Source organism: Neolamprologus multifasciatus, chromosome 23 (genome assembly GCF_963576455.1).
Source record: "Neolamprologus multifasciatus chromosome 23, fNeoMul1.2, whole genome shotgun sequence".
Classification (NCBI taxonomy): Eukaryota; Metazoa; Chordata; class Actinopteri; order Cichliformes; family Cichlidae; genus Neolamprologus; species Neolamprologus multifasciatus.
Window position 1 is genome coordinate 37,693,348 of NC_140460.1, and position 23,317 is coordinate 37,716,664.

The 23,317-nt window shown below is 40.6% G+C and overlaps 2 protein-coding genes across 4 annotated transcripts in view; one reads left to right on the top strand and one right to left on the bottom strand.

Moving 5' to 3' along the window:
* Positions 1–22,220, top strand: cab39l (calcium binding protein 39-like). 3 transcript variants are annotated; one of them, XM_085151894.1, is made up of 10 exons: positions 1–732; positions 3,734–3,795; positions 11,746–11,877; positions 13,256–13,420; positions 13,818–13,936; positions 14,052–14,220; positions 14,721–14,780; positions 17,856–17,921; positions 18,061–18,204; positions 19,687–22,220. In XM_085151894.1, the coding sequence occupies exons 3-10, from the start codon at positions 11,776–11,778 to the stop codon at positions 19,864–19,866; spliced, it is 1,005 nt and encodes a 334-aa protein (XP_085008020.1). In that variant the 5' UTR covers positions 1–732; positions 3,734–3,795; positions 11,746–11,775; the 3' UTR covers positions 19,867–22,220. The 3 variants fall into 3 exon arrangements, with proteins under 3 accessions (XP_085008020.1, XP_085008018.1, XP_085008019.1); XM_085151892.1 differs by lacking the exon at positions 3,734–3,795 and having other exon boundaries at positions 4–732; XM_085151893.1 differs by lacking the exons at positions 1–732; positions 3,734–3,795 and adding an exon at positions 5,392–10,468.
* The window catches only part of cdadc1 (cytidine and dCMP deaminase domain containing 1), a 10,083-nt gene continuing 8,030 nt past the window's right edge, over positions 21,265–23,317 (bottom strand). Inside the window, exon 11 of the mRNA XM_085151885.1 lies at positions 21,265–23,251. Within this exon, the coding sequence (XP_085008011.1) occupies positions 23,145–23,251 (107 nt within the window). The 3' untranslated portion in view covers positions 21,265–23,144. The remainder of the gene's footprint in view (positions 23,252–23,317) is intronic.

Sequence of the window (23,317 nt, forward strand, 5' to 3'; positions counted from 1 at the left end):
TCAGTCTAGGGTTCGTTCCAATAAGTACTGCTGCCGACCTTGAGGTCTATTTTCCGCTTAATTTCCCTCTTGCACGCAAACCCTACGTCACCAAAGTAGTTTTCAGATCTATTTCCTGGTAACTGTATTAAATATGTGCTTTTGTGAATATACACGATGCAGTAATACTTCAGTCAAGGCCGTAAGTAGTGCTTGAAGCCGGAGGATGTGAACGAGAATCAGCCGCGGCTGGAAAGATACAGATTTGTCAAGCTAGCAAGCGCGAGCCACACAGGAAGTGACGCGAGTTGCACTACAAATTACAAGTTTTTATGAAGCCCCGATGCAATAGAGGACTTCTTGGTTGAATTCATAAATACAGCCTTATTTAAATTTCTCCATCGATGGCGTCCACTTTAGTTTGCAGCACAATCGTGCTTCTCCTCCACCCTCCAAATAAACAAGGGGCCGCCGATTATTTTACTATGACAGCGCAATCGGGAAGTCCTTAATCTCTCGGTTCTTGCTAACTTGGCAGCACACTGGAAAGCGACCAGATGGAATTCAGCACTGCCTTCTTAACAGATTCCACACATTTTAAATTGTTTCGCACACATTTTTAGCCGACTTTTGTGTCGACAAACAGCCCTGGCGTGAGCACAGGCGTCTATCTGGGAGCTTCGGCTGCGCTGTGAACCGGGACAGAAGCGGTCAAGACATTTACAGATCCCCCCCACCAAACATCTTCCCACTGTAAGTATTATTTCTAGGCTCTACTGTCGAAGAGCAATAGCTTTCAGATAACCTAATATGACTGCCCTTTGTAACTTAAGTCGGTGTTGAAACGTCGGTTATGTTGATGCATGAGAGAACCCCAACGTCCTTTTCTGCAGTTGTTCATGAAATGATGCAGACAACTGTGGGTAGCTTTGGAAATCTGTCAAACAAAAAAGAGGGGAGTTTGGCCGGAGGCGAGAGGGGTGTAGCCTTGTTAAATCACATTGTCTGGCACTGTTAATGCGGCCTTATGTGCTGTTTACTGCTGTCAGCGTTATAAGCTATTATCCTGTAAAGAGGGTAATTAGCGAGGTCTTTAATTCCTCGGGAGTTCATATACAGTGTGTGTATTTTGTTTTTGTTCCCCCCCCTCCTCCCTCCTTTATTACTTTAAACGACTAGGACCAGGTCAACCCGAATGATCACAATCCAACTTCCGGGTTTGGATTTCAAAGTAAAATGCTAGTCATAAAGTCGCCATTGAGTCACTGCTTTATGCAGCTATAAACCTTATCAAGATCACAGTTTTGGCAAATTTTATTAAATTTTTTTCATTTTATCATATGGCTTTTAAACAAAGACACTTAAATAGTGCCAATAGTTCCAATTCACAACAACAACAACAACAACCATAAGGTGCTTTATATTCTAGGGAAAAGATCCTACAAATGGGAAAGATCAGACAACCCCTTGATGGACAAACACTTGGTGACCGTGGGAAGAAAAAACTCCTGTTTAACAGGACGAAACCTTTGGCAGAACCCGGGTGAGGGAGGGGGCTGTGATCAGCAGGGAGTGATAGGAAAGAGAAGAGAGCAGGACAAAAGGCTAACTATAGGGAAAGAGAGCCTGAATTTCATAATTATTCATGTTTAAAAGGTAGTTATTTTGCAAAGTGAATAAATGATTGACAAGTTAAATGTCTGTTGAAATAATAGTTGCACTGATACTGTCGCATGGACATTAGTAACCTACGAGCAATTAAATGACGTTCCCCAGTGGCATTGGCCAATGTTTATGTGCTGTATCAGATCAGGTCTGTGCCAGATAAATGTTCAAAGACAGTGTGATAAGGAGCTCAGAAACTTTAAATCTAGTAAAATAATCTGGAACAGAGATTATTTTGCTTGCCTGACACTGAATGAAGAATAAATAACAACAAAAAATGAAACAAAACAATATTAGCGAAATTTATAGATTATTTTTAAAATATTGCATTCTCCTAATAATTTGGTTCATCCTTAATTCCTAGTTCCAGCCCTACATTTATCTTTGATGCTATACAACACTTTTTGACGTAGATTCTTTCACAAAGATGTCTTCCATACAGTCTCGTTTCATGACTCACTCTCGTGCTTTTAATTTGAAAGCGGACTACAATATATGCTTTACCATTATGAGTAAACCCACTGGCCTTGATATCTCAAGGTAAAAGCTTCTCATATAAGCTATTTCACACTTGATTGCAGTATTAACCTGTAATGACTCTGCATTTAAGTACAGCAATCTTCATATTGTCCTGAATAAAAAACTTGCACATTATAGTTGTGATTTCTCAGACTGTTACCTTTCACTACCAGCAGTCCATGTGAGCCATAAAGACTCCATCTAACCTGGCTGTCATGTCCTCTGTGTCTTGCTTCTCAGTAGATCCACCAATCAAATGCTCAGGCTTGTTTTTAGGTTAGTGTCTGCCACCCGTAAGGAAGTAAATGTGATTGAAAAGGAAAGTTTGCCTTGCTGACAAAAAAGTTCCCACTTTAAGTATTGCAGTAGCCTTTCACAGCCATTCTTGATAACACCGGCTTCCTCCAGCTGGACATGCAGAAAGTGCTAACCACTGAGACCACAAAGACCTAAGTCAGTCTTAAATGTTACAGATGTGCCCTGTATGCTTCACTGAAGTGCATCAAGTGCAGTTGGGGATCAGAGTTTAAACTATTATCAGGTTGGTCCTACCTAACAATCTCTTTGTAAGTGAGATTTTGCGTGATGATGTCTGGTCTTTCACTTCGCCTTTCCTTGTGAATATAATTGAAGCAAACAACTCTTTGTAGTCGGAGGTGGGCATAGATTCGATCGTGGCTCAAAGAGTTGGCAGTTCGTCTTGTAACCTGAAGGTTGCCCGTTCGAGCTCTGGCTCGGACAGTCTCGGTCAGGATGCTGACAGAGAAATTTGACCAGCTTTGTCAAATTAACTTAAAAAGGCCTGAAACTGTGCTACTATAAACTACAACCTGTGTGTCTTCACTCTGATCTTACGACTGATAGACATGTTCCAGCTTCGTCAGACGTGAACCTTCCAGTCAACGCTTTGTCAGATTTATTGCAGTTGATGTTAATCACTTAGCTAATGCCAACAGCAATAATTCATGCTGAACGAGCGGGTTATTGTCCTTGCTGCTCCTCCTTCAGCGCTTGCATTCCTGTTGCATGTGTTAGTAGTACATCATGAATGGCTCACATTCCAGGCAAAAATAATAGGATGTCACCTTTCTCCTTCATTGAAAAGGCTGTGGTAGATTCTTCGCATTGTTCGAAAACTTCTAGGCTTAATTAAATGAATTTGCCAAGAATTCCTGAGCACAACGTTAATTTATTTGAACAAATTATCAAGTGTGATAATTATCAAGCTGCCCCGCTGCTTCCCCCTGGTCTTACCACAAGCCACGAAACGTCCAGCTTGTATTCCCTCTTCTGCCGCCTGAGTGGCCTGTAGGTGTGACAGATCGCTACGTCACCATCTCTCCAGCTCCTGTCGTGGATCACTATCTTGCTGCGCTGGAATGTCACCGATTAGTCATCAGAGCCGCCCACTGCCATGCAGTTTGTTACAGTGAATGTTACTATAATCCAGCGCTGCAAAAGGCAGCTGTTTGATGAGTCATGACTAATATGACTGTTAGTCATTTTTTTAAATGTATTGCCATGTGACACAAATTATTTAAAAGTGATTACTAATAGTTTCTCTGTTCAGTCTTGTTTAGTGTTTAAAAGAGAGCAAGTTCCTGCCTGGGGATCTGCCTGAAGCGCTGATTCGTAAGTGGGCAGCAGTTCTGATATATTTTCTGGGGTTAGCCCATTAAAGGCTTGACAATTAAGAGTAACTCTACTAATTAATTTGAAACAAATCAGCTAGGGTCATTAAAAATCAGATCAATATTTTTGCTTTTCTGTCTTTTCCTGTTTTATGTAAACTAGAGTTTATTATTTGATTTCTGATATATCCCTTATTAAAGGACCTTTGCAGTACTCTAACCGAGAGGAAATAGCAGTGTTAATGGTAGTTTGTGTATCAGTAATATTAACAATTCACAACAGTTGCCTCATAGTGGCTCAAGAGTTGGGAGTTCGCCTTGTAATCGGAAGGTTGCCGGTTCGAGCCCTGGCTTGGACAGTCTCGGTCGTTGTGTCCTTGGGCAAGACACTTCACCCGTTGCCTACTGGTGGTGGTCAGAGGGCCCGGTTGTGCCAGTGTCCGGCAGCCTCGCCTCTGTCAGTGCGCCCCAGGGTGGCTGAGGCTACAATGTAGCTGCCATCACCAGTGTGTGAATGGATTGATGACTTGTTGTGTAAAGCGCTTTGTGGTCCTTAGGGACTAGTAAAGCGCTATATAAATACAGGCCTTTACCTTAAAATTTTAAGGTAAAGGTCTAACAATAAAAGGATGTGGTTAAAATGCCAAAATGACCAAATAATGATATCTGTAGTGGCCTTAAAGATCCAATATCAGTCAGGCTCTACTTTTATATCAGTTAGACAATTTGTAAGTGGTAGCATTATAGTGAAAATACAGTTGAACCTAGTATTGAACCTTGAGGGAATCCATACTTTGATAGTGAGGAGAGACATGGTGTTTTTTCATAAGAGCTGCAGTTCAATGATCAAACATTGAGTGGTCTACAAAAGGATTGCGTAGTTCAGGAAAACTACACAACAAATAAATCTTTGATCAGTCAGATATGCATGTAGTGCATTAGGAAGCGAGTTGAATCAAATGTACTGAGTGACTCCTCAGCACAGCGGTGGTTAAGATGACAGTAAAGGCCCATATGTCTGCAGCAGAGGTCATGCTTTCAGATAATCCAAGAGAAATCTGCTTATGGCGAGAATGTGCCGCCGTTCGGTGCCGTGTCTACACTCGGCTGAATATCGTGTCAGCGAGGCAGCACGAGAAGGTAATCGGCCTGTTTCTGTCAGGTCCTAACATAATTAGATTATCAGTATACTTTGATATGTCACAAGACGAGCCATACCCCTGATGACAATCTTTATTGTATTATACCATACTATACCCATTTGATTTGGTTTGTACCTTAGGAACAAAACGCAGGGATCTGATAAGTTTTAGAGCATGTGATGTGAGTTTGGACTGAAGCTGGACAAATAGTTTTCATGTAGCAAACGGACAGGCAAATATATCAAAGACTACAGACTGAACTCTAAAGATGATGTTTTTCTTATAGTGAACTGACTATTCAGCCAAAGAATCTACACAATGAACAGCCTTGGATTTGTATTTTTCATTCATTGGTTTACTAAAATAAGAGCCTTCCAGTAAATTATAGATTTAATATAAAATGTATATAATATAAAAAAATAACTGTTTAGTTAAGCGATTTATCCTTGCATTTACAAGACTATATAAAAGAATTGCTAAAGAGAAATTAAAGGATACATTGTTTTCACGGAGTAGCAGTAGAAACATTAAAATATCTCCTTATTTACTTCCTAAAATATTGATGATTCTGATGCTGTTTCATGCAGGATTTATGGTCCTGCGTTGGTGTCCTAATGCGATGAAGAGAGAGGAATTGTGGGAGTCTGTGCAAATTATTTACATTTATATAAAACCTCTAATACTTTTAAAGGAATTCACTCGCTGTTTGAACCACACTGCTTACATAGGCAAGTTTAAATGGGGGTGCCAGCCAGTTAGAACAAGAATGCAAGTATGTCTGTGTAGGTTCTCAGCCAATCAGGTCGTGGCACTCTTAAGCGCTACTAATAAAGGCAGCTGAATGGCTTTTTGGTTTATGGAGACGTTTGACCTCTCATCCAAGAAGCTTCTTCAGCTCTAAAACCAATGGGGAGTCCCAGATGTTTAATACCTCGTGGCATTGCCCCCCTTGGGGAGGTGGTCCTCAGAGTCATTGACCCATCCTGTAAAGTTATTAGGAGTCACATGAGACAAGATGTGAATCAAGGCATGGCTCATTTACCATCAGATCAAAAAGAAAGTCCAGTTTCCTTAACTCCTTAAGACTGTTTTAAGGGGACATACTGCTGTGCTGCAACGACCGATGCAAGCATTATGTTGAAATGTTGAAATGATGCCTCATAATCTTTTTGAAATTATACTCCCTGTTCTGGGTAACCTTTACTTATATTCTGTACATCTGTATTTGGATTAAAGCTCATTTAGATTGCGATTAGTTGAAAAATTCATATTTGGGGCAACAAGGAACATCTCAGGTAAGCTTATACCTAAGCTGAGCAGCTCGCAGTGTGCGCTGGAGCCCAGCGGGCACAAGATTAATTCCATTACATAACATTTAGTCAGTCTTAAGAAGGGTGCAAGTGAAAATGAAGACTTCAGAGTAATCAGCTGCTTAAGCTTTCCAGGACTCAAAAGACATGTTATTAAATGATTAAAAGGGGCCCTTTAAGTATTCTTTAATAATCAGAAACACTTAGTTAGAGCTGCAGGAACAAGGCCGGACCTGAGCACTGCTCGACTGGTTATTACCTGACGCACTAGCCTCCAGTGTGATTAGATTAGAAAAGCAGGAAGGCATTGTTTGCAAGCATGGCTCCCCTCTTTTTATGAGCAATTCCTCATTGCCAGTTTATCCTTCGACAAATATTGACCTGACTAAAGTTTTGCCGTCACGATGTCATCGAAAGATAAAGTGAAACTCAAGCAGCCTTGTTATGTTTGTCACCTGTTCCTGGATGGACTTTAAAACAGCTCCCTTTTCACCCACTGCACACCTTGCTATTCAAATGACATAAACCAGCAGAAGAACATTTTTCACGGAGGGGTTGGTATTTCCAGGATTTCATAGACATACCAAAGTGCACGGTAGTGGATGCAGATAGTATAATACTAGTGTATTAAATATGGATATATTGAGGAAGCTCTTATTGCTGGTAGGCAAATAAGGTAATTTAAGGATTGTAACAGTACGATCTATGTCACATTAATATGAAAGCATGCCCATACCTTAAATACAGCCTTGCTGTATGTCAGGTAGGTATGTTAAACCATCCATTTTTAGCAAAAAGCTAACACTGATTTAATGGACTAAAGCGTCTCTTCTGGTCTCCTTGAGGACCATTAACCTTCTCATGGGGGTGTGAATAAACTATTAGCAGCTTCTTGACAATACAGTTTGACTTTCCCTTTGATAGGAGGCATGATTTTTCCATGTCACTGCGGTCTCCCCTCTCTGATTCAACTGCCTCCGAATAAAGAATCAAAATCAGTAACACAGAACATTTTGAAGAACTGATTATGAAGAACACAAACATAGCTGAGCGGGGGCCGTGTCAGCTGAGATTTTCTTTTGTAAGGTGAAAACCTCGTGATTCCAATCCAGGCTGTTTTCTTGTTTGTTTGTTTTTTGTTTGTTTGTTTGTTTTGCAGGCGTCCAATCCCCCGTGCAATTTCCCCTTTCCTGAAAAATGTGAAAGATGACATTTTACCTTCAATGTTTCTTTCAACTCCTACCTTTTATCAGTCTGAGGAAAGCTCTCACAGTTCTGCTCAAATACCTCTGGAATGCATCAGCTTACTTTTCTTATTGCGACAACGCACCAGGATCTGCAGCAGCTGTAACCTGTCGGCACCTTTTATGACAACTCTGTCAAATGTAAGTTGGCCGTAAGTGGCCAGCATGGCGGACACATTGTCATGTAATTAGACGTGTTTTTAGAGGGGAAGGATTGAAGTAATAACTCTGTCGGCACACCTACACAGATTTGTTTTACGATCATCAGGGGAAATCAGCCTTTACTGTCACAGCTCTTTATTCTCCTGGTCTTGTGATTTTAAGTGGCCCACACATCTGCCAGGCTAAGTGGCGTTTGAAGAAACCAATACTCTCTCTCTGTGTGTGTGGACTTGGTTAAGGGAACTTCCTGTTGTATTTGATAATGAACAAGTCAAAGAGGTTTTTGTAGCTCTGTGGAGAGGTTTGTTTTTTCCCTTGGAGGGTAGAAAACAGATGACCTAAGTCAGAAACTTTTTCAATAAACAGTCTCAACAAGTCAAATAAATATCCATAGCTGTATGTCTCACATAAGGCTCTGTCATATCAGGCATCAATGCTTTAAAGTTTTAGGCTCCTTTAAGCTTCCAGTATGTGACACTCGACAGTCTCCAGAGATGAGTTGCTGTTCTAATGTGCTTTCGACGGGCTCATTTGAACTTATACTTATCTCAAGCTTCATACTTTTATTCCAACTTATTATAAAGGAGTAGATTCACTTACTCTCACTTCTAAATAAGCTTTATTTTGCATTGTCGAAGCCTTGATGTAGCCTCTCAGTTCATTCCAAAAGCTGTTGTCTGCCTTTAAGACAACTTTCTTCTGATTGGTTATCCCTATCAAACAGGAGGTTTGATGAATAGGTAGGCGTGGCTTCTGTGCTCACAGAAGCATCATATGGATTTATGAAAACGGCCTTGAGCGCAGTGCTCAGAGCTGTCTGAAACCTGAGCTTTTGGCTCAGGGGGATTACTTGTGCACAGACTGACCTCATTACTTTAAACTTTGTTCATGTTTAAAAAAGGCATCCATCATTATAACTGTAGAGATACAACATAGGATAAAAAAGGAAAAATTAAAATAAAAGCTCAGTAGGTCCAGCTGAAGCCATATTCTCCTCCAGAAAACACTGTGCAGGTGTTTTTCTGAGGACTACCATGGACACGGTCACTTTACCTGCTCACTGTTAATGCTTTACAATGTATAGTGTAGAAGGAGGCTTTAACATTCAGACAATTTGGCCGCTAGCATCAGTTCTAGATGAATGTCTTGTGAGCCAGTGGCCGAGGAGACGGGGAAGGGAGGAGCAGAAGTGTTTTGTGAAGAGGAGAAGAAAGAGAGGATGAAATGAGTGAAGGATGGAGCAGATGGAGGGAGGAATGACGGTGGGAGTTAGGGTTAATGCCCTTTTACATTCCCAGATGAGGATTAGCAGTCACAAGTTCTCTGGCTGTTCCTGACCTGACCTGGATTTTGAAGGCCACTGCTGCCTCCTGGATCCCTTAATATGCTCACAGACTCCGTCGTGGACAACCTCTCTAACTTACCCGATACACTCAGCAACAAGTATATTTATGTGTTGTTTTCCTGGTATTTTAGCTTAAAAGCCATCAGTTGACGGCTATATTTGTAAACCTGTGACTGAAGGAGCAAATGCTGAAAGTCCTTTTAAGGTGCTTGGCATTATGTACAATGTCAGCTTAGTGCGCAGTGTGGCTGCAACTGATTGCTAGTAGCATTGTTGGTAGCATGATTGACATTCTGACAGTAGTAGGGCAAAACACAGCTTGCTACTTTGATGCGCATAAACTAGAATTGTAGGTTTCATACAGGCTTGAGCTGTCAAGATGAGAGTAACTAATGTAACTGAAGGGATGTGAACGAACTACTGTGCTCCATACCAGCTCCATACTGTATTTTGTTGGTGTTTACCTTGCATGATTCACCTTGTCCTGCATCAAAGCTCATCCTCTGACCAAAAGGAGCAGATTTAGCTCCCTTCCGCCTTCCTTTGAATCAACTTTTTCCTCTTCCTCATAGACTGAATGTTTGAACAGCAGGTTGCTCACATTGCCCTGTTTTTAGTGGTTAAAAACACAAAAGGTTTGATTCTAAAGCTTCCTGAAATAAAGACGTTTTTAGATTTTTCTCTGGGCAGGCCAGTTTTGTCACATTGTTGCAATTGGCCTTGAAAAATCTGAGTTAATCCTGAATGATCAGGTATTTATTTGCTTTATTTTCTTTCGAGACAGGATAGCAGTTCATGTCAACAAATAGCTGATCCGAGGCACTGTTACGTTCCCCTAAAAGGGTCCAGGCGGTGAGGGGGAAGTAACAAAAAGTGTCCGGGTCAGAAAAAGGAGTCAAGGAGGCAAAAGGGTTAAATTAAAGAGTTTTATTAAAGTTTCTATTAATACTAACTAAAAGAGACGGACAAGCCGCTATCACCATTTCAAGGAACAAACAAAACTCAAGCGTTGGTCAATAAAGTACAAAATAAGTCAAAAAGAGAGCAGCTCACTAGCTGTAACCACTCACATGGCACTCTGGCCCAGAACTCACCTTTCCCTGGGCTTAAATCTCTTTAATTACTGACGAGAGTCAGCTGCACAAAAGGGAAAGGTGGCACCTCAGGCAGAAGAGGTAGTGGGACACGCCCACACAGGCACCTTCAGGAGGAGGCCCTGCTAGGGCTGTAACAGACACGTTGTATTTTTAGCTAAAGACACTATAGTATAAGAATGAGGACCGCAACAATCAGAAGATCCGAGTGAGAAGCACTAGGTGATGGTGGGGAGGACGAGACCTCCGGCAGAAGCAAGCTGAGGGAGGGGCTGGTATCTGCCACAGTCAGTTGATTGGACAAAGCAATGCAACAGTAGCATGTAAATGCAACAGCAGTGAAAAGTTTTGAATGGGGAACGACTGCAGCAGCACAAGTAAGGAATGGGTTGAGTTCATGTGGTCCAGCTCCAACTATAAGATCAGTCAAAAAGGAACTGGCTGTGTCATAATATGACGGAGATGTTATGTTACGGTGCAGTTTGGACTCCCCTACTTTTGAATCTTAAGATTGTTTAAACTGTTATTAAATTACAGAAACTACTGACTTGACTATATATACCTACCTCGATAGTTTTTGCAACTGCACTTTGGGACAGTTGCAAAAACTGTCCCAAAGTTTTAGCAGTTTTCCGGATTTACTGATCTTCAGTTCTTAAAGTATTGATGGACTCTTGTTTCTCTTTATTCAGCTGATTGGTTCTTGCCATAATATGATTTCTAACAGGCTGTCAGATGTGTAGCAACCTGACTTCTAGGCATGTATATGGTGTTGGAATGTTTTTCAACGGTAGAAGAAGACTACTCAGATTGTTACTTCCCTATCAGCAGCATTTTTGTTATCCTTTCATATCAAACAGACGGAGCAAGAACAATGTTACACAGTGAGTCAACACAGTGTCATCAGCCCATCTAAAGATCTGTATGCGACTTGTAGGTGCAGTAATAATAATAATAATGGATTGGATTTATATAGCGCTTTTCAAGGCACCCAAAGTGCTTTACAATGCCACTATTCATTCACTCTCGCATTCACACACTTCTGTCATTGACTGACAGAAGCGAGGCTGCCATATCGCGCCATCGGCCCCTCTGGCCAACACCAGTAGGCGGTAGGTACAGAGTGATGATGGTTTCCAGACACACGGCTGCAGTTCGCAGGAATACATTTATTCGTGACGTTTCAGTGCCCTTCATGTGGCAAATTATTTGCGTTGTACCTCTCCTATGCACCTGCCTTGAAAAATGTTTTTGCTTGGTTGGGATGCACGACTTGGAGCTGGAATCACAATCGGTGCAGCGTCCGAATGCTTCTTGGAATATTTATATTGGAAAAATGATTGAAAATAGTGGTTTATTCATATTTAATCAAATATAAATATTTAATAAAAGTGAGCACAGTATATTGTTTGCCCACAAGAGGGCACTTACAACTTTATAGTCTTCTCTGTAATGCACTGCATTAAAAGTGTAATTTTTGTCAGTGAGCAGCACTGTAAACTGACGTTTGTGGGAAGCACTGAAACTTTGGCAGTTTTACAAGTCTGGTAAAAATAGATCGTAGCTTTTATAATTACAGGCTATTATATTGTAGCTTGAATTGATTCATCAGTCAATAAACAATACATTTAACACCAATTGCTGTGTTTCACAGGTCCCAAAGTCGTGTGCACACGTGTCCATCATGCCGCTGTTTGGTAAATCACACAAGAGTCCCGCCGACATTGTCAAGACGTTGAAGGAAAACCTGGCCATCCTGGTCAAACAGGACAAGAAGACAGACAAGGTAGGGGAATCTATTTGATTGTGTGTGTTTGATGTGTGTGTGTGAATGGGTGTCCAGAGGCCCCAAGGGTGGGAGCGTGAAACAGCCTGCGCCTGTCATCTTCTGACGCTTCACTGTCAAGACTCTCTCACACATGCACACAGAAGATCAAAGAAGAGTCACAAGCCAAATTCAAGCTAACGCTCTCTTTTCCTAATGATAGTTTCTACATGTTGTTCCTCTAAACCAAGCCTATTCAAATGGCGGCCCGCGGGCCAAATGCGGCCCAGAAGCAACCTGCGAGTGGCCCTGCCTGTGGTCCTAGCAGAAACACAGAGAAAACGCAAAAAATTAATTCATTAATTAATTTTAAAAAAATTTTAAAATTCCTACAGCGTAGTGTAGACTGTGAATGCAACACTCCTAGTAGCCTAGCAATATTTAACCCACAATGCACCGTGATGTAAACATATTAAACAATCATTGTAATATATGATGCGACAACAGCATGTCTTTCTCACTCCGAAAGCGCAAAATTGACAATGAACCCTGCCTGGACTGACAAATACTTATTCGTTTTACCGCCAAATCCAAATGCCAAACCAATGTGTTTAATTTGCAGTGAGTGTGTTGCTGTACTTACGAAGGCACCACAATGACAAACACCAGACTTTCTACACAAACTTTCCAGAGCAATCTCAGGAGAGGGCTGCAAAAGTACAGTTTAACTGCGAGTTTAATAATCTTACAACCGGAGTTGTACTACCATGGTGAGGGTCCTGTACAGTCCAAGAGAGAGTTGCAGCAGCTTTCCTTCGTGTTTGTTTCTTAGCGAAGAAGAAAAGGCCTTTCACAGATTCTGAAACAGTGAAATACTGCATGCTGGCCGTGGTGGATGCGGTAATAAGTGACGAAAAAATTAAAGTAAGTGTGACATCTGCTATTAAAAACGTACCCCTGTAGGACAGTTCGTAGAGTTGAAGTTCTGGCGTCAGACGAGTTTGAAATGCTGTTAGATGACCTGAGGAAAACTGATGTAATGTCTATAGCAGGAGATGGGTTCAAAATGTTTTTTTATTATTATTATTTCAAATGTGCAAAAAAAATAGTTTAGTTATAGTTCCCCTTTTTTAAATGGACCTTTTGGTGTGCATTTGTGAGAGGTCACCAGATTTACTGGGGGAAAAGGAATAAAAAAAATTACTTGTTTTTCAATACAGTTGTGTGGGTTTGAAATTGATCACGATCTGCTGCTTACTGGCTGCAAAAAAATATCTGGCCCAGATAAATTCCTCGGTTTGAAAATCTGGCCCAACTAACTTCTTAGTTGAATAGCCATGCTCTAAACGATGCCTTCTTTGCCTCCATCCTTCCTCACCTGTAGTTTTCTGTTCTGCAGGCCTCTGAGGAGGTGTCTAAGTGTTTGGTGTCCATGAAAGAGATCCTGTATGGAAGCAATGACAAGGAGCCCCACACCGAGACTGTGGCCCAGTTGGCCCAGGAGCTGTACAACAGCGGCCTGCTGATCGCGCTGGTAGAAAACCTGCAGGTCATAGACTTTGAGGTAAGCAGAAGAAAGTATCACAGATGTGCCGCAGAAGCACACTTGTGATAAAGCTGACACAGAAACGCGATAGAAAATAAACATCCAGGAGCAGTTACTCGGCAGAGGAAACTTAACAGCTCTTCTAGACTTTTTAAGAAATGCTGCATATTGTTGCTGCAGTTTTGCAAGATGTAGTGAAAATAATGAAATTTGATGGTGTATTTAAAAACTTTGTACAGTTTTCTTACCATTACAGGCCTCCTCTGACTCCAACTCATAAATTTAAGTTACTTTAGGTTGTAGCACTGCTTTTAAAGCAACTTTTTTTCCTACTGTACACAATTAATTAATTTTTAACGTGCTAAATGTTACAGATGCTGTTATGTGGTTAGTTCAGTTTTACGTGTGTTTCCAGGGGAAGAAGGACGTGTGTCAGATCTTCAACAACATCCTCAGGAGGCAGATTGGGACGAGGAGCCCCACTGTTGAATATTTCTGCTCCCACCAGGAGGTCCTCTTCATACTGCTGAAAGGGTGAGATAAACACAGTGCACATGCTGTCCTCAGCCTAATGGCGTCTTAACACAATATCTATGGCTTCTATGACGAGGAGGGGGTGATGCGTTACTCTCTCTTGCTGTGTTTGAAGATATGAGATGCCCCAGGTGGCGCTAAATTGTGGGATCATGCTGAGGGAGTGCATCCGCCACGAGCCGCTCGCCAAGATAGTTCTCCATTCGGAGCATTTCCACAATTTTTTCAACTACGTGGAGATGTCCACCTTCGACATTGCTTCTGACGCATTCGCCACCTTTAAGGTAACTCTCTTTCTTCTTCTTTTGGCTGTCAGGTCAGGTGCTAGACTAGAGCCAGACTGGACTTTGACAAGTGTTTGGATTTGGATTTAGTAAACCAACATCCCACGCGAGTATCATTTGAATTTCTTTGATATTTTTGTTCCCCACGTAGGCCTAGAAAAGGCAAATTTGTTTTCATGTTTTGTTGAGGAAAAGTCTTAACATACGCTGATTTTTGCAGACATGTGACCGTTGACCATGTGACGCTAACTTGTCAGCTATTTTGAAGTGTGATGATCATAATTAAAACTGGAAAGTAAACACCTCCAGGAACCTCTGGCAACATTTGGGGAATACATTTTTTTTCCCGAACAACTGATGGTTGTATTGGATCCAATACGGGAGACAAATGTTGGGCAGCGTGCGATTGTACAGTGTATACATACATGTACGTATGTAAAAAGTGTTCGGTGACATTTGAATCCATCAGCTAAGATGCGTTTTTCTGTCTTCGTCCACAGGACCTCTTGACGAGACACAAAGTGCTTGTGGCCGAATTCCTCGAGCAGAACTACGAAGCTGTGAGTGCTTCGACTTACAAACACATTTGCACATCTGCAGCTCCCGAGAAGAGATTAGTCTGGGATGGTTGTTAGCCACCACACATATAATGCACATTAGCCTTGCTATTTAGAATTTTTAGCAATCGTTAACCCAAACCACACACAGAGGTCAGTCACTGAGCTCCGTTTGCAAACACTGTCCACTGCTCTGAATGACTCTGCATGAGGAAACCTTACACGGATGCACAGCGAGATCAGGTATCAGTCACCGCAGTGCTCACTGGCCCAGTCACGTCACACACAGGCATTCACGAAGCCTTGTGATAGAGTATTCAATGAGCTGGCAGGGAAGGCAGATTAAAAAACAAAAAATGTAAATTTATAGGAAAACTGCACAGCCTCTCTAAATTTCATAACATCTTTCGATACAAAGCTCCGCTCTGTGTCCTCAACATTTCTAGGCAGAGGGGCCCCTCTCACGAGCAGGGTCCCTCCAGGGCTCTCAGCCTGTAGAAACCCACACAGAACCACCTTTTCACCAAGCGTGTGTGCCGACGGCCTGTCAGGAGATGTCACTGCTGGCTCAGTAGAGGCTAAGCCACAAAAAACCCAGAATCTGTCATACTGATTAGATTTTGGGGCAACCGTGGCTCAGGGGGTCGGGAAGCGCATCTGTAACCGGAAGGTCACCAGTTTGATCCCCGGGCTCTCTGTCCTGGTCGTTGTGTCCTTGGGCACCACCTACTGGTGTTGGCCAGAGGGGCCGATGGCGCGATATAGCAGCCTCGCTTCTGTTAGTCTGCCCCAGGGCAGCTGTGGCTACAACTGTAGCTGCCTCCACCAGTGTGTGAATGCGAGAGTGAATGAATAGTGGCATTGTAAAGCGCTTCGGGTGCCTTGAAAAGCGCTATATAAATCCAATCCATTATTATTATTATTTTAGTGGTAAACCTATGACTGCACAAAGAGTTTCTTGTTCTGTGACATAAGCTTGGTGACATACTCAAAGTCTTATAATGCTGTTTGCACAGGCACTTTAAGTTTTAAACATCATCTATTCATACTTCAATTTAATCCCACAGTTCAAAGCCAAATATTGTAAAACAAACCCAGTAACTGATAATTGATCCATGTGACTGTGAGAAGAGGGAACGCTGTAATAACAATGTGTTGATCTACTCAAGTCAACTGTCTAGGGTTTGGGGTTTCTTCTAATTCATCCACTTCCTCTTAGTTACATATGTTACATTTTTGCAGGTCCAGGCAGTTCTTGTCCTTTTGGATGCAGTGCAGTATTTTCATTTGCTTTAATCGATCTCATTAGATGCCTTCTGGGCTAAAAGAAAATATACCAACAAGCCGAATTACCCATGTGCAAGCACAGAGTTAAACAACTTCTCCATCATATATGCATTTGTCTCAACTTAAAACACACAGGCAGATATTTCTGTCTTTAAAATAACTACATTCAGATAAGTGTTGATAAGTTTTCCCAAGCTACAGAGTGTGCATAAACATATTCATCTAAACTACACAAGTCATTTTCCTGTTGGAACTCTTACTTAAATATTCTGTAACTTATACAGAGGCTATTGTTACATTTCAGATTTCCTTTTTTCCTACCTCACGATATCAGATATGTCCCCATAAATTATAAAGTCCTGTATAATCTAATATTTGTTTCAAAAGCACCTTCATCATATTGATTGCTGATTACTTAAACATCACCGGGAAAGTACGTGTTTGACCCTATGCAGCCATACATTCAAAAGCCAAGCGATAGCACTGTCTTCATCTAGGTTCAGATGTTTTAACAGCCATCTGGTGCTAATTTATGCAAACAACCAGGTTTCTTTTTTAAATTTTAATTTATTTATTGAGTTTTATTTACCTTTGCAAAGAGGTCAAACAACCATACAGACAGCAGGAAGGAAAGAGCAATTGTAAGTCTAGAATATTTATTGAGACTAGTTGTGCCATGCTCCCAGAATACATTCGGAACATTGTGTGCAAAAGATAACTCGTCCATCAACTTGTGGTATATCGGAAAGATTACGCATAGGAAGAAAATGTGGAGCTTTTCATTTAGTAAGGTCAGCTTGACACAGAAGTAGCAGAATGTAAAAAATCAAAAATCCAACATCTATTGATATTATTATTATTATTAAGTCCACAAAGAGCACAACAACCATTTTCCATCACACCAGCAACTCCTTTAGGATCTCCAGCTAACCCAACAAGTGTGTCTTTGGACAGGTTCAGACCTACAACCTTCTTTATTCACTGTGCTGCCAAACTGTTTTGGCAATTTTGAATAATTGTTGCAACAAAATAATTGCACTGCGTGGCTTTTCAGGTTGGTAAGCACTCTCTCTAGTTTATTGCCTAAGCACTTTGCAACTTTTAAAACTAGAAGCTGCATCCACAGACACTTTTTTCAGTAATGGTCACGCATACAGGCAATCCTACATGGATATCAGGGTCGCTAAAGGAAACTTAGAAGTTGAAGAGCTGGGGATCAACGAACGGCCTTTGGAAGAGTAGCCACTATAGACAAGGGCAGATTTGAACCCAGGTCTTTGCATTAGCCTTATGGCATATGGGTTGCCTGCTAAACCCAGTTAGCTAAACCAGCACTCTGCACTAATGTTTTCAAAGGAAATGAGCCAGGTTAAACTTAGGAAGCAAATGGAAAGGTGTCCTAAACACAGGAGAGTGGGCATGTTAAACCAGTGATCATCCCCAACCGGTCATGGCAGATGGCCCCGCCCCTCCCTGAGCCTGGTTCTGTTGGAGGTTTCTTCCTGTTTAAAGGGGTTTTTTTCTTCCCACTGTTGCCAAGTGCTTGCTCATGTGTAGTCTCTCTCGATTATTGTAGCGTCTTTACCTTACATTATAAAGTGCCTTGAGGTCGACTGCTGTTGTAATTTGGCGCTGTATAAACTTTGCGTTCATATTTCCATTTGGAGGAAAAGCCCTCTATTTACAACAGTTATCAGATATTGTTTGGAAAAAGTATCGTCCATATAGATATTTCCCAAAAGTTTAAAATTTGATCTCAGATTGTTGCTGCGTTTTGTTTTTTCACTGCAGGTGTTTGCAGACTATGAGAAGCTGCTGCACTCTGAGAACTACGTCACCAAGCGACAGTCTCTAAAGGTTTGTCTCCGACCTGTATTGATTTAAATTCCTACTTAGACTTCATGGGTTTTTGGGGGGTTTTTGGGGGGCGGGGTCTGCACAGCTGGCCTCTCTAATAATAATTTGTCACTTTGTTTCAAAATGATCCCCCCTCCAGCTTCTGGGAGAGCTGTTATTGGACAGACATAACTTCACGGTCATGACGCGGTACATCAGCAGGACAGAGAACCTGAAGCTGATGATGAATCTGCTCCGAGACAAGAGTGCCAACATCCAGTTTGAGGCCTTCCACGTCTTCAAGGTAAACAAACAAACAAATAAAAAAACAGCAGATGCATTTAATGAGAAATTTGGAAAGAGAGAACATATTTCTCCCATATTGGCTCCTCTTCGTTGGCTTCCTGTTAAATTCAGAATTGGATTTAAAATCTTTCTCACATAAAATCTTGAATAATAAGGCTCATGTTATCTTAAAGACCTCATAGTACCGTATTAGCCTAATAGAGAACTTTGCTTTCCTACAATGTTTAAAAGCAGAGCCTTCAGCTTTTAGTTGTCCTTTTCTGTAGAGCTAGCTCCCAGTTTGTTTTTGGGAGACCTCCCTCTACTTTTTAGATTAGGCTGGATCAGTTGACCCTGAATCCTCCCTTTGCTATGCTACAATAGGCCTAGACTGCTGGGAGCTTCCCATGATCCACTGAGCATTTCTTATTCACTCACCTTGTTTCACTTTCTTTATACACCACTAATATATTTAGTCTTTAGTAATTAAACTCTGTTCTCACCGGACATGGCAGATGACCACGCCTCCCTGAGCCTGGTTCTGCTGAAGGTTTCTTCCTTTTAGAAAGGAGTTCTTCCTTCCCACTGTCGCCAAGTGCTTGCTCATAGGGGGTCGTTGGATTGTTGGAGTTTCTTTCTAATATTGTAGGGTCTTTACCTTACAATAAAAAACACATTGAGGTAGGGCTGTTCGATATAACGATATATATTGGATAACGATATAAAAACGTCTATCGTTTAATTTTACGCTATTGTTTGTTTCGTGGTGTCGCAAAATAAACTGTTTACGGCAATATTTTTTCATCGTTTTGATGGTCACTGTAATGGCTATATTAATTTCTTAAAGTTCTCACTTTCTCTTATATTTTATATAACCACACTACAGACGGACAAGCGACTGTTTTTATGCGTTGTTGTTAGCAACAACGACAGTAAAACCACCGTGTGTCCGCTTGTTTATCTTCCACATAAACCTTTCACAATAAAGCTCAAGATCCTGTTGAGATTTTTCAAAATAAACTTAATCACGTAAAAAAGTATGCAGATTATTTACGGATGAGAAGTAAAAAAGAGCCGCCAGGTAAAAAATAAACCTTAGACTCAAACGTTAGAACAGGCTTTTCCCCGCAGCACGCCGTGTAATAAATACTCACAAAGAAAACAGCGGCCGTTACAACTTATGTCTAAAAATTTATAGCTTCATGCTTTGGTTAAAACAGTCGACTCCAGCTGCACGACGCCCAGCTGGAAACACTTTACGCAAGTCGAGCTGCCCGAGATTCACAGAATTTACAGAAAATGTAAAATTTTGTGATTTATATCGTTATCGGACGATAGATGTTTTATATCGGGATATGAGATTTTGGTCATATCGCACAGCCCTACATTGAGGTGACTGGTGTTGTCAATCTGCGCTGTATAAATAAAACAAAACTGAATTAAAATGATGTAACTCTAAGTGAATTTTCTTCCGGTCTTGTCCTTTTTGTGTTTCCCCAAGGTGTTTGTAGCAAACCCCAACAAGACTCAGCCCATCGTCGACATCCTGCTCAAGAACCAGACCAAACTCATCGACTTCTTGAGCAACTTCCAGAAGGACCGCACGGACGACGAGCAGTTCAACGACGAGAAGACCTACCTAATCAAACAGATCAGGGATCTGAAGAAACCGGCTTCCTAGAGAAGCATTCCTGCCTGCCCTCTACTTCAACTTTTTATTAATAGGAAGACATAGAAAAAAAACACATTAACAATAATGGTTACTCTATTTGAAAAAAAAAAAATCTTTGAGACCTCATTTGTCTTTTTTTTCCCCTCTTTGTCAGTTCATTAAAAACTTGTGCAAGAGTAGTTCTTAATCACTGATCTTTTTTTGTAATTTTTTTTATCTCATCTGTAGCATGTAGTGCCACAACTCATGGTGTTGGAGGCAGCTGATTTGCCTTGTTGGGGGAGAACCAGGGGTTTAAAAAAAAAGCTTCAGCCAAAATCCTCCAGGTGGATGAGCATTTTCTTTAATCTTATTAGTCTCTGCTTGCAAATGAATTTTGTAAATTTTTAAAAGTAGTGGCTGCAAACCAGAAAAATGAACAACTTTTTGTTTTCTTGGGAGATGTGTGGTGAGGATGTTGGTGTGTCTGGTTAGGACCAGGTGAAGTATATTTACAGCGTGAATATCTTAATCAATGCATTCTTGGTCATCGGTAAAAGCCAAATGACAATGGTAAAGCTCAGTAGCCCACAACAGTGTATTGGGGGTATTCTAGCTTAAGAAATTAAAGATAATAGTTAAGGGAGGAAAAAAAAACAACAACTTTGCATTTCAAAAATTATAGTAGCAGACTGGGTAGGAAAAACTCATGAAGTTACTAATTTACAAGTAATTCTGAAATTTAAGGGGAAAAACTAAAGTAATCTGATATAATTAAGAGCATTAAACATGTGATTTTATTGAGACGTGAATTTACGTGGAAAAATGGGTCATATTAGGTCACATTTGAGATTAGTGAATTCTAAATTTCTATGATCTTTATTTTTCTCCCCTATGTTTACATCTATTATGGCCCTGAACAGATTTTCCATCATATTTTCATTTGTGCGAGCTAAAAGTCGGTGATTGTTTCTTCACTTTAAAGCTGAGGGGATTGGATTACATACAGTCCAATAGGCCAACGTCGCTTCAGTGTGTCACACCAACATGGAACAAGTCTCGTTGCCGGTCTAAAGGCCGAGCCCATCCGTGCTGTTCTAAATTACTCACAGGTCTTGAAAACAAACTGATTTCAGTCACTGTTGACTAAAAACAAAAATCTTAAAAACAAGAAAAAAGAAAATGACAATTTTGATCACTGGTTCTCTTTGCTGGTGGCTAATAGCACTTTGTATGATTTTAAATAATAATAATAATAATGGTGATTCAATTTGTTTGAAGCTGATCGCTGTTTTCACACTGCTTGATGTTGTTTTTTTTTTTAATATATAGTGTCATTTCTCATGTACAGTTTGTGGTTTGAGTGCCATTGTGAGGGAGAACATGAGGAGGAGGCACTTTGCTGTGTGGATGCTGTAAAGATAGCTGTTTGGTTTTTTGTTTCACTCCCTTTTCTGTCTGTACTGTAACGGATGTTTGACTCTGGTTTGGATCTGACGTTATCAGAGGACGAGAAGATTCAGAGGTGCCTTTTTTTGTTTGTTTTGGTGTGTTTTCCTTTCTCTGTACTCGTTTTCTTTCCTGTATTTGCAGTATCTTTTTAGGGGGAGCTTAATTATTATTATGTTGATGAAAATATGCTCTGATAGAACATATTTGTTGTGATTAAGCAGTGAACCTCTTAACTCACTATATCAGAGTTCCTTTTGCCGTTTGACACCTTTTAAACTTTTTTTTTTTTTTTGCTCATCACTTGCCATTGCCATAGTAAAGTCGCCGGCAAACAGAACGAGGCCAAAGCCGACCAACGGCAGGATTCAGCGGTGAAACATAACTGTGAAATCAAATAAATGAATAAAAATCCACTTTTAGTTTAAAGCAGCTTCGATTTCTTTCTGTAACTTTAAATCAACTATGAACTTGGAAAAAAAACTGCAGAGACTAAACTTGAGAACAATGTGATTTTATTTCCCAGTAGATGTCTGACAAGCATTCACAGAAATTTTAAAAACAAAGTGAAATGGAGTCATGATGAGCCCAGACTTTCCTTAAAGGAAGAAGTAAACACGTTAAAAGCTGTTTTGCTTTTTTTTTCCTTAAACAAAAAAAACAACAAAAAAAAAGGAAAACAGTTTGTTTTTTTGGGATGACAAAAACCAATACCAGCCATGTTCACATGCCATAGGTTGTGACGGTATATTGTGATATCACACGAGATGCAAATGTAAGCCAACCAGCTTAACATCAGACTTGAACCAGTTGTTTTACAACAATGACCAGATTTAACCATTCTTCACGATGTCCTCTAAAAGCAGCCACCTTGTTTTTTTCCCCCACTTCGATTCTGTTGTACAACATTCACAACAAATAAAAAAAAAAAAGAATAGATGAGAATGCATGCTTTGTGTGTGTGTAAGAAAGTGTGTGTTATTTTCCAGATTATGCTGAATGGCTCCACAGTTACTGCCTTTTCTGTGATTTCAAGTTACAAAAACACTTAAACCTCTGTTTACTATACCTGAACGAAAAAAAACACAAAAAGAATACAAACAGTGTGTTCATGTAGAAAATGAAAGTTGGTAAAGTCGAGTAAATTCCTTCACTCTCCAAAACCAAACCTTTGACCGTCCTCTCTGCTCTGCAGGATCACTTTTTAAACTTTCATTCAAGCATTATCCATATCCTCAACACGCTTCACTTTAGTGCATTTGGCTTGCGTTTAAAAACAATAACACCCTCACAGTGTGAAACATCTTTCAAACACTCTCACAGCAGCTGCCTTCAAAATAAAAGCATCAGTAATTTATTTCAAACCGTTCTGTGCCGTGAGGACAATCCTGGACAACCAGGAGCTACATGTTGTTAATCTCACACTTTTTCATTATTGAAATTTTTATAATTAGCTTTCCCCCCTCCATTTGTTTCAAAAACAAACAGATCTGCATATCCCAGTTTAAATAACTATTTTAAATAAATTATTTCTTTGTGGTATCTTATAAACGCTTAAAAAAAAAAAAATTGTCCATAGTTTCTGTACCTATTTTTTCATCTTCGACGGATCTATTAATCCGCTCTTAGTGGTGTCCCTTTGAGGTCATTGCATTGATTTCAGTTTGTTTCCAACTCTCCACTCATGTAATGACCGGACTTGGAAAAGATACAAATGTGTAAAATCATATGTGCCACAGATTCGATGCTCATGACGGAAACAACATTTAGCTCTATTTATTACAGCTGTGAACGATCAAATCTGTGGCACGCAAGCTTAAAACCTGCCTCTGTGGGGGGTGTTTTTTAGGTACGTGGATTTATCGACGGCTCGCAGCAGGCGATTCGCAGGACGTGCTGGCGCACAGCTTCTTGTTGCTGGGGCTCTCGCTCTCAGTCTGTCTGCTGTGCTTTCCGACACAACCGTCTGCAATAAATGGCACTGTGGTTAAAACGCGAAACAGCAAAGGAAAATTGGCTGATTCATAACTCC

Bases quoted from the DNA above. Each gene is read 5' to 3' on its own strand.
- cab39l (XM_085151894.1), top strand. From the start codon at position 11,776: ATGCCGCTGTTTGGTAAATCACACAAGAGTCCCGCCGACATTGTCAAG. The intron at 13,421-13,817 runs GTAAGCAGAAGA...GTGTGTTTCCAG, and splicing joins TGCAGGTCATAGACTTTGAG to GGGAAGAAGGACGTGTGTCA. The intron at 18,205-19,686 runs GTAAACAAACAA...TGTTTCCCCAAG, and splicing joins AGGCCTTCCACGTCTTCAAG to GTGTTTGTAGCAAACCCCAA.